This window comes from Drosophila miranda, chromosome XR (genome assembly GCF_003369915.1).
Source record: "Drosophila miranda strain MSH22 chromosome XR, D.miranda_PacBio2.1, whole genome shotgun sequence".
NCBI classification, from domain to species: domain Eukaryota; kingdom Metazoa; phylum Arthropoda; class Insecta; order Diptera; family Drosophilidae; genus Drosophila; species Drosophila miranda.
The window spans coordinates 14,700,043-14,711,731 of record NC_046674.1 but is presented as its reverse complement, the minus strand read 5'-3'; the positions used below and the strand labels follow the sequence as shown (position 1 = coordinate 14,711,731).

The 11,689-nt window shown below is 44.2% G+C and overlaps 1 protein-coding gene across 2 annotated transcripts; it reads left to right on the top strand.

The window, feature by feature from the left end:
• Window positions 1–4,689: 4,689 nt before the first annotated feature.
• On the top strand, window positions 4,690–10,965 carry LOC108152442. Of its 2 annotated transcripts, XM_033386610.1 has the most exons (7): window positions 4,691–7,128; window positions 7,196–8,675; window positions 8,725–8,858; window positions 8,918–9,147; window positions 9,212–9,949; window positions 10,359–10,569; window positions 10,638–10,965. In XM_033386610.1, the coding sequence occupies exons 2-7, from the start codon at window positions 8,143–8,145 to the stop codon at window positions 10,889–10,891; spliced, it is 2,100 nt and encodes a 699-aa protein (XP_033242501.1). In that variant the 5' UTR covers window positions 4,691–7,128; window positions 7,196–8,142; the 3' UTR covers window positions 10,892–10,965. The 2 variants fall into 2 exon arrangements, with proteins under 2 accessions (XP_017137277.1, XP_033242501.1); XM_017281788.2 differs by lacking the exon at window positions 10,359–10,569 and having other exon boundaries at window positions 4,690–7,128; window positions 10,638–10,683.
• Window positions 10,966–11,689: the final 724 nt, after the last annotated feature.

The following is an 11,689-nucleotide window of genomic DNA, read 5'->3' as shown; positions in this document are numbered from 1 at the left end:
CCGAGTCCGAGTCCCTCATCAGGTTCAGTTTTCCATGCCGATACCTGAGTCGTCCTCTCAACCCAAATGATCCGCAAATTTTCCACAATGAATTTTTTTTCGGGTTTTTCCAATGTTTCCCTCTGGAAGTGCACTCACATAGCAACCAAGTGCTATGGCATATACATTTATCATAAGAGCAGGGGGACCGATATGCGTTCGGTTCTGGGTAGAAGATTAAGTTCCCTTTAATGTTCGAGAACTTTTTGCATGGAATATTCCAATGCTTAAATATTTATATAAACATAAACATGATCACGTCGAAAGCAGCCATAAACATATTTCCCTGAACTGAAACGTAACTTCACAGTGGAAGAAGAACGTTTGTTTAAACCTTTTTTATTATTGTTATGAAATATCAACAACATATCGAATGATCTGTAAATATGGGAATATGGCTAGATATACGATATTCCGATGTGGAGTTTGTTTCCTTCCTACTGAAATGGTGAAATGCTGGTTATCTGATGATACTCTATACAATGTGTTGAGAAATGTGTCAGCCAACTGGCTATGCTTCAGCAAAAGCTCTATGAATTTTCAGTAATTTCAGTAAGATGTAAAGTTCAGATATTAAAGATGGTATGGTCATGGATTTTCCTACCAAGAGAAAACAAGGAAACGAAAATCAAAAGTATCACAACTTCTTAAGGTAAAGAGCCATTTAAATCTTATAATATCCAAACAAAATACCAACAATACTTATAGCTAACGAAAAACAAAGGAGTTCCTTGTCGATCGAAGAGGATTGTACCCAAGATGATGCCTATGTACATATGAAATATGTAGTGCCTTTGTAGATCCTTCTAAGCATTCAGTCCCTTTGTCAACCCACTGTCTGTCAAGGAGTCGTATTTCTTTTGTGGGGGGGAGGGGGGTGTGGTTGAGGTCGTTGTTTTGTCGCCTATTTGTCTACCAGATGTTAAATACGATAGCGATAACACTGCAATTTGCGATTGTCTGAATATCAGTCAACAGTTTTCGCAACAAATATTTGCCCTCATTGCTCCTCCACCAACTCCTCCTCCTCTGCCTCCAGCCCCCCCTCAGAGAAAACTTATCTAGGTCCAAGCAACAAGCTCCAACGACGACGAATCGTCTGACTGATTTCGTGTACATATTCATATACAAATGTGTGTGTGTATAAAGAAGTGTAGGAGCGCTGGATAGGTGTACCTGTGTGTATATCAGAAGAATATTAAATCAATATTCAACGGTGCTAGGGAAAATATGCGTCACGTTCCTATATAGCACTCTCTTCTCTCCCCCTGACTCCTAGTTTTATGGCCCTTTGTCTTCGGTGTGTGTGTGTTCACCGGTGTGTGTGGTGTGGAATGGGCAAGGTCGCGTGTTTTATCGCCAACATTTTGCACTTCAGATACGCTGAAATGGCGTGGCTCCATAGCCCCCATAGGATCCACCACCCAGCCGACATGTCCCAGACCGCGTAGACAAAGCGTCTGCCCAGTTTCGCAACCTTCGCGAACAAAGACTGACTCTTCGTTTGGGCCCCGATTAGATCATTGGGCAAACACGATACTGATAGCGACTGATAGTGCCGCTGGTCTGGAAAGTGTGTCACGCCTCACGCCGAGCCTCCGTTTCGGGGCAGGAAGTGGAAGTCGCTGAATGGTCGCAGAACAGTGGCCAGATCGGTCGCGGATTGCATCAGTCGTCCAGAACTGAGCCCATGGCAACCCGATTCGCATTACTCAACCCACAGATGGATGGGTCGTTCGCTCTGTCTTCAGTATTTCATCAGCCGTGGGGCTCGTGTTGAGGGACACGTCAGCCCCGCCAGGCCGTCAGCAATGCAGATGGAGACGAGGAGAGAGGGAGACAGAGAGAGAGAGAGAGAGAGAGAGAGCTATTCAAAGGGAGAAATCCATTTACGTAAGAGACCGAACGAACCTCTGAGCCCACAGCCTATGGGAGCCTTGCCACCGAACAACAGCTGACTCCGTGACTCAACTTTCGGTTTCAGTGCGAAATATTGTACTCTCCAGCGTATGAATTTTTAATGGGTATTGCTAATTCTGGCTTCACATTACAGATGCTATATATATAGATAACCGTAGCGTTTATAATATTTTCACCACTTAAACAAATTACACTTAAACAATTATAGGAGTATTTGGACTTCCTCTTTAATCGTCCAAGAGGGTGGCGTGGATCCTTCTATCTGTTCAAAGTATGGGAAAACCAATTCAGATAATGTACTTAATGTACAGATCGTTTCAGATGTATTATATGTATATATTCCATTCTGGCATTACGTTTCATTCGTTAATGAAATTATATGCCAACTGGTTAAATTAGAAAATAATATCGGGACAAAGTAAATGGAAATCTATTTTGATTGCCTTTTGTTTATTTTTGCATGGTTCCTATAGGTACTATGTTATAGTATAAAACATGATGTGCAAATGCGTAACACGGGTAGATTTTTATGGAAATTTCCCTATGTAAACACAAAACATGTTCATGGCTATCCAATATCCAATATCAGATCTGTTCAAACAGTTTAATTTGCACGGTTCGAATGAAATAGTACCCCTAGCAGTGGACAATTTGCTCAATGGAGCACTTAATCTGTATATATATATTTGCATGTACATATCCATCTGGACTCCACAGAGCGCATGAAATTACTTGTCTCAATTTTGCAAATCAAAGCGCTTTTCTAGTTTCCATTATTGTTCTATAAATACAAAAAGCAAGAGAAACAGAAACAGAACGAGAGCTCGAAAGAGAAGTTGGTAATACACTGAAAAATTCATCAGAATCCATTAGATGTTAACTAGAGATCAAATTCGATCTAAAAACAATGGCAGATGGTTTTTATTGAACAAATTTAACGAGCTTGTGAAATAATATTTATGTAAGGCCTTTTGAGAGTTTGTTCGAGCAAATCCTAAGAAATGAAGAACGGGTGAAAGTAACTAAAGCTGTATTTTTAAAACTTAAGGATTATCGTTTAATAGTCGATGGGAATCCAATATCTAAAGAGCAAATAATACCAGAAGTTGTTATAAAAACACTCCTGTGCGATCTTTTTCATATGATATACTGGGGAATTCGACCACGACGACGGCCCAAAACTTTTTTTATATAAAAATAGATAGATAGTGTTGATCGGTAGGCATTGAATATTCTTGACAAAAGGTCAAAATAAAATTGTATACCATATGACTGTAAATATCAATGATACTCTTCCTTCGGCAAGGGCATGAAAAAGAGGCTCGCGCTGTCATGATTTTCACACACACACATTGAGAAATAATAATGAGTGTATCGGAAAAGTGAAACAAAATAAAATAAAATAAAATGATAGGCAAACAGCAACTGGCAAAGTGATTATATAAAAGCCGTTACCAGCAAAGCCGCGAGCAAAAAAAAAAAAAAAAGAAAAAAAAACAATGTGGGGAAAAAGGGGAGAAAAAAACGGAAAAAAGAAAGACCCAAAGAAGGGGCAAAAGAAAACAGAATAATGCCAAAGAACGATTTCGATTTATCAGCAAAAAAAAAGAAGCGAGAAACTGGAGGGGGAGTGGGTGAGGGAGAGGGAGAGGGAGAGGAGGAAGGAAGGAGGGGAAAATACGCGTTTTTATCTCGTTGCTCAATTGATTTACATAATCAACGAAATCGCTTTTTATTTCGCTCCCTCCGGCAATCGTCCCTCCATCGACCAAACCCCTACCCCCCCACACACATGCGACAGCCAACCCCTTTTGGCCGATTCTCTGTGCATTTAATTAAATGCTGATTAAGTTTTATTCAATGGAGCACACACAGATACCCACACGACAGATACAAATACAGATACACAGTGAGCGACCATACAGAGTTGTGGGAGATACACATATATTACTATTATGGAGCAGGGATAGTACGTATACGAGTATTGTATATGCCCATGTGTGGCCCCGTGCATAGATTCGTAGATTAGTCATTGATATTGGGACAACGTGCTCGCATCGAGTCCGGCGCTTTTGTAAACGTGAATAATTTAATAACGTTCTCATTAAGATAATGAAATTAGTTCAAATAGTCAATGGACCGGTCAGATAATGCAGCCATCCGCCACATACACTTTGATTAGAATGGGTTTTCTATACATACATATGTACATATGTACATATATACAAGTAGAAGTATATACATATAATGTACGTGTATGCTCGAATTTGAAGGCTATTCATATCGCGCTTGTGCTCCCATATCATGTATTCTAGAAACTAGTAAGGTTTGCCTAAACATCAATGCACAGTGCGGTACATACGCATATCGTACGACAGTGGGTTCCTTGTGCATAAATCAGATAGTTATAATAATATAATAAGTTTCAGAATGGAGCTGTAAGAATTTACTTCAGAAAGGAGAAATTTATTTCCCAACAAGCTAGTATTTATAATGGCAATATCTTAAAAAATACTAGTTTTTTGGTATAAAATAAGCAACTCAAATCGTGGACACGCATACAGTAGTGACTATGTGAAAACAAATTAAAAACAAAACAAAAATAAAATCCAAATTCGATTTTTAAATTAAATGTTTCTTAGAGAAAAAAATATAAAAAAAATCAAATTTTAAAATAATTTTTTAAATAAAATAAAAAAAATATTTATGGATAAGAACAACGAGTATTAGGTTTTAAATTTATTTAAAAATGTAATGTGACTAGCGCAATAATAATAAGTCGAAACTTGTAGCGCTGGGGTGTAGAATGAATTGTATAAATCCAATTTTAAAGAATTCCCCACCAATAATTCTCTTTCTTAAGCACTCGTACATTAATTTTGATATATGTATTTTCCCCCGTTCTATTTAATAATTTCACACCCACTTTTTGGTCTGTGGACTTTGATCTTTACAGACTTCCTTATTAAGTGGACTAATTACGTGTTTCTTAAGATACCACCATTTCGTGGGGAGGAATCAGAAACGGAAACGTTATTCAACTTAATCTCATTTGATGGGCATTAATTTGTGAAAATCTACGCCCAACAATATACTTAGAATGAATTTTAATATTTTAAGAGGCTTACAAACACACACAAACACTCTGGCACACACATGCGAGTATCGTATATTTGGTTTGATAATATCCAATTATAGATTGCAGGGGGGACAATCCATAAATTAACAGGCGATTCCCCATGCATTATATCGTAAATTAAATAAATATACGCATTTATATGAAGTTGGCAAAATTCGATTTGCATATTAAACAGGTTGATATTGATTCACTAATCAGGAATCGAGTGAGATAAATATCTTCTGGCTGGGAGCGTGTGAACCGAACTTTTGTCAATGAACTAATCGGGCAAGAGAGGAGCCAAAAACTTTGGATAGACTTGCAAATATATTACATTTTTCCCCATCTGTAAGCTGTAAGTAACTGCAAAAGCTTCACACATCCGCACAGAGAGCGATGCGATGGAGTCCGAGTCCGAGTCCGAGGATGAGTATGAGGATGAGGACGAAGACCCAACCCGAACCCACAGCTGGGGCCATAAATCAGGGGGGAAAAACTGTTGCCGTAGCAAACTTGCCGATAAGCAGAAGGTGGGAAAACTGTTGAATTATTTCCCAGGGCACACGCACACGCACACGCTCACACTCGGACAGGACAGGACAGGACAGGGACTGCTACATTTTCACACTCTAAGCCAAAGCCGTAGACAATAAACTGCAAAATTCGCATAAAATATTGTGAGGAAATTAGAACAGAAGCATATCTAATGCTAGGAGTCGAGGAGCAGAAGGACATGTGTGTGTCGTTGGTGGAAACCTCAAGGAACCCATAAATCCATGCTGAGAAAATCTCCGAGGGAAAACAAAAATAGAAAATGTGTCAATGCAAACAGGCAGCGACAAAGAGACCTGGCCATAACTGGCAGAGGGGCTCGCCGCTGTTGTTGGCTGTTGGTTTTTGGGTTTGGGTTTGCGCTTGGGATGTGTTGTATTGGCCATCGGCACCGGATCGTCGTGGACCAAGTGAATCTGGGCCATAAAAGGTCCATTGGACCAGCAAAAGCACCTCAGCTAACTCTCTATAGACCCCGGCTCGTTCCCATCGCATGCAATGCACTCGTTAAGAGGACAGACCCGGCATCGGCACCGGCACCGGCACCGGCACCGGCTGACACTTGGACATGGGAAGCGGTGGGATGGCGATGGAAATCGATTTCTGGGCTACCTGCGGGGCTCAGATCGGTTCGGTTTTGGCTTTGCTTTCGGGGACGGGGACGGAACGGGACGGGACGGGTGTTATACGTATTACCTGTACCTTGCAACTAATGGCCAGACGACCGCGCGACCAACATAAATCCATAAAAACACAAAAACACAAAAAGGTAAAAGAGAGAGAGAGAGAGAGAAATAATTAAATTGCAATTATGTGCAAACAATTCCAAATCCGGACGATTCGGAAAAAGTTAATTACACGACAATAAAGAGCAGAAGAGTGGTCTCCGTTTCGGCCTCAGTCTCGGTCTCGGTCCCAGCTTCAGTCCCCGACTCTCTCCTTCTCTCTCTCTCGCTCGCTCTGTGTATCTCATTCTGAACACCAACGCATAAGACCTTACCATCCATCCACCTATCCACATCCGTAGGTTGATTGTTGAGTTGAATGAGGATGGAGGAGGAGACAGCACTTTGCATTCGGACTCGACTCGGACTCGGACTCGGAGTCGACTTAAGCCGACATTAATGGGTATTTGAATGTGGCTTCTGGTTGCCTGTTGCTGGTTTAATCGGTTTGCTTGACTGATGCCCGGTGACACGTCGTCCACATTATCATTAGCGTCTGGGCCTTGACTCAGTCACCGTCGTCAGCCCCATGCGGATGATCGCAATTTACTGATTTCGCGACCACCACAACTGGCTGTGGGATCTGGCCTGCTCTGGTATGGTCTGGCCTGCTCTGGGTCTGTCTTCTTTCCTAATGAAGACGGACAGACAAATTAGTTATGGTCTTATGATAAATTAGCCCGATCCAATTGCCTGCAGTCGGGCAAAAGGGGAAGTGGACAGTCGTCGAATTAGTGACAAGATCGGATCGCAGCACTAACGACTACTTTCGATGTATGTAGATCTTCGAGGGGCATTAAGTGTGATTAAATTAATGCATATGTCTTCTTCTAATCTGCAGTCAACTATGGGCTGCATTTCTTTGGCTGGAATGGATAAGCATAGACGAGTGTACGTTCAATTGCGATACGGTACGGTACGGTACGATAAGGCTCTGTTTGCCTTAGTGGAATGAGAATGAGGTAAGAGGTTAGATAAGACATTGGCAGTTCGGATAAGGCTGGAGCGGATCGCAGCGGATCAGCAGGTAGGTTGGGTTCGGTCAGGACTGTTGCGGTTTGTAGTTAAGGAAAGTACCAAACATTTACTTTCTTATGGTTAGGTATGTACATATTTAAAGAAGGTTATGGCTTTTATGGCTACGATATGTTAGCCCTTTCAGATGTTCAAAAGAACAATCGATAGACATCGGTCTTATTCAAATTCTTTTAATAGAAGTCGAAATATTGAGAGCAGAATCCAAATGCAGACTCCATTCTTCACAGTCTGAAAGGGATATACAAAATGTTCGGGCTCGGGGTCACCAAAACAATAATTTCGAATGGTAGATGGTAGATCTCGTCTCTACATATTGCTCAAGGAAAATGTTGCCAATGGGGATATCCCATGCCTCGGCTAACGATCCATAAGAAGCATAAAATCTCAGGAAACTTTATTACAGGAGTGTTCCAAGCGACTGGAACTCCGAGCAACCTTGAACACGTGAGTTGGCCAAACATTTCCCCCTTCCAGATGACCAGGAGGCCAGCCACAAAACCCTAATTAGATTACCTAACTCAGTCGAAAGTTTAAATGTTAGTAAAGCAGGTCAGCCAACCCGACCGACGACTGACTGACAGTTGGGGGCGACCCCAGAGCCCAGAGTTCGGGAAAGTTTAATTAGATCTGCATACGGAATGAACAGCCCGGCCCGTGTCCATGTCCATGTCCATGTCCCTAAAAGCAGGTTAACGAACTGTCAGAGCCGAGAACCGGGCCGGTACCCAGTGTGTGTCTGCAGGTGAAAGGATGCGCTGGCTCTGGCTCCTGGGGCTCCTGGTGGCACATGTGTCTCTGACACTGGCTAAAGGCTGGACAGGACTGTCGCGTCACCTGCTGCCGCTGGATTTCTATCAGGCAGATCTGAAGGAGCTGCTGCAGAAGATTCTGTGGGCGGCAAACGTGAAGAGATGCTTCGGTGTCATCACCGACGACCTTCACTATCCCATCTACGATCGGAGCTACTTCGAGGCCGTGGGTCGCCGGCTGGTCCCCTTCTATGTGGTGCGGGTGAATGCCAGCGAGGATCTCCGCCGGCTGCCCGGCGAAGTGGAGCTCATGCTGCGTGCCATCAAGGCCAGAGACTGCGATCTGCACGTGATCACCATTCTCAATGGCTGGCAGGTGCAGGGACTCCTCAGGTTCGTCTACGACAACCGGGCCCTCAACATGCAGGGGAAGTTCCTCCTGCTGCACGACTCGCGGCTCTTCTCCCCGGACATGCTCCACCTGTGGACCGTCTTTGTGAGCAGTGTCTTCCTTAAGCGGCAGCTGGATAACAGGTGGGTCTAAGATATGCTCCGATTGGTTGATTGGATCCCCCTCTTGCAGATTCCAAATCTCCACTGTGGCCTTTCCGGGAATTTTGAGCGGCGTTTTGGCTCTGAAAAATCTCGCCCTTTGGGAGCTGGGTAAACGCATCAACGGAAGCATTCTCTTTCTGGACAATACAAGTGATCTAATGGGTACGGAATGTTCCTCCAACTTAAGCCATATTACGAGTAAATCCCATTCCCATTTCCAGGTGCCGCACTGCCAGTGGCCGTTGTCGAGCATGTGCCCATGGTCCAGTGGTCGAACACAACGAACAGCTACCAGGGCGTTGAGGTGGAAATAATGAATGCTTTAGGCCAGGCCCTGAACTTCCTGCCGGTGTACTATCAGGCGAACGGTAGCGAGGCCACGGATTGGGAACAGGACGATGAGTTTGGGGAGAACAAGACCCACATAGACTCCAAGCTTATCGAGGAACTGGTAAGCAGACCTCAATCTCCTCTGCCTAAGCGGATTTTACTCTGGAATGTTGTCCTGCACACAGGCTCTGCACAGCGCCCGGTTTGCCATTGGGGATCTGCACCTGTTCGAGGTCTACCTGCGGCTGGTGGAGCTCAGTCTGCCGCATAATTTCGAGTGCCTGACCTTCCTCACGCCCGAGTCCTCGATGGACAACTCCTGGCAGACCTTCATACTGCCCTTCAGCGGGGGCATGTGGGCCGGGGTACTGCTCTCCCTGTTCGTTGTGGGGACTGTTTTCTATGCGATAAGCTTCTTGAACGCCATCCTAACGGGCAGCGACCATGTGGGCTTCTCCCGATGCTGCCGCAGGAGTCGCGGGAGTCGTCTAGAGCCCCCGGACCCAAGCACCTATCGACGGCTGAGCTTCCGCGTGGCCCTCAGCCGCTATCGTCCGCCGCTGGGTGTGGGCAAGCACCGCGATCTCTTCGACGACTATGCCACCTGCTTTCTCCTCACGTACAGCATGCTGCTGTACGTGTCCCTGCCGCGCATGCCACGCAACTGGCCGCTGCGGGTCCTTACAGGCTGGTACTGGATCTACTGCATCCTCCTGGTGGCCACGTATCGCGCCAGCTTCACCGCCATCCTGGCCAACCCGGCGGAAAGGGTAACCATCGACACGCTGGAAGATCTGCTGCGTTCTGGGATACCACTAAAGGCTGGGTCGGCCGAGAACATACAGTTCTTTCTGGATGCCACCGATGAAGTCGCCCAGAAGGTGGGTGCCAAGATGGATGTCCTTGAGAACAACGATGATCTGGTAAGCAGAAAGATTCGAGTGAATGGAACCCAACAAGAAATAATCAATCAGATAAGATCTTGATTCAATTTGACAACTCCAATACTACAAAGCGTGTCACCTTTGAGCCTTACCAAAGACCCCAGACCCCGCACTATCTATCGTATTTGGTCTTCAGCATGGTAAAAAACAAAAACCAGTTTCAGTCAGTTCCAAATAACAGCAACTATCGTATCTTATCTCTGCGATAATCAAATACGGGAAAGTTTTCAGTCTTTTGAGCCTACAAATCACTTTAGAAATGACATAAACAATACCAAATATATTATAAATATCACATATAGAATCGCTCATATGAGATCACCCTACGATCAAAGTCTTGAATGGGAAAACCTTTCTTTGTATCTCTATCTGTGTTATTGATTCGCAGACCGCTCGCATTGCCAAGGGACAGTGCTCCTACTACGACAATGAGTTCTATTTGCGATATATGCGCGTGGGGGACGAGTCCGGAGGCGTGGGATCTGCCCTGCACATCATGAGGGAGTGCGTCGTTTACATGCCTGTCGTGCTGGCCATGGAAAAAAACTCCGCCCTGAAGCAGCGCGTGGACAGCTCCCTGCAGCACATGATCGAGGGCGGTATGTCCTCTCCAGATACTCCTCCGATCAAGTGGCTCCCCGACCTCACGTCTACTCTTCTTTTGCAGGTCTACTAGCCAAATGGCTCAAGGATGCGGTCAAACGGCTGCCGGCCGAGGCACCTGCCCAGCAGGAAGCTCTCATGAATCTCAACAAGTTCTGGAGCTCCTTTGTGGCCCTGGCGATTGGGTACGTGGCATCGATTCTGGCACTTTTGTTCGAGCATTGGCATTTCAGGCACATCATCATGCGGCATCCCATGTACGATGTCCTCAATCCCAGCTTGTATTATAACTTTAAGCGTCTCTATCCAGACGAATAAGTATGGAATATACTTTATAGTTTCCATAGAAAATACATACAAATTTGGAGCCACATAGGCTTTCCGTTGATCAACTTTCTGCCAAGAAAAGGGAAAGAAGACAAGTGCAAACAGCAAGGAGCCACGTAGCTATACAATAAGCCCGTGACTTTATGAATGAAACACAGGTTTTGGATAAACAATAATTTTATTGTTCAGCATGTTCCAACGTTTTTACAATTACAATTTGTATCCCTGTCGAAGGAATAGGCATCTTTTTTTTGTTGGAATCTCTTGGAAACCTCATCGTTGGCATCAAATCTGATTCCGCCGATCCATTTCTTCGGGTTTGGAAACCAGAAATAGTCACTCGTGGCTTCTTCAAATTTTGACAGCATGCAACTGACAGATAGCTGTTGACAGAAGCAGTGTTGCCAAATCCAATAGGAGGCGGGACTGTATGCCCTTGAATTTCGACAAGCAGAACCCCGCTTTGACCAATAAATTGATATATTTCGAAAAGGCTTTTTGTAACACTATAAGCATACCCCTCCGAATGATTCGATGGAATTCCCTTAACTCACTACAAAGTAAATTACTGCGATATGTGAAGGACAGGACAGATGGGTATTTGTACATTGGGCTTATACCCTCGCCCATAAAGGGATGATATAGAGGCAATGCTGATAATTACCAGCGGCAGATGACAAATGTTTTGGGTACTCGAAGTCGAATGGCAATTGAAAAGCTGAAAATCTGAAAAGCTGAAAAGTCTTCATTGACGCACCACGAAAATAGCGAGAGGAAAATACATGGAAG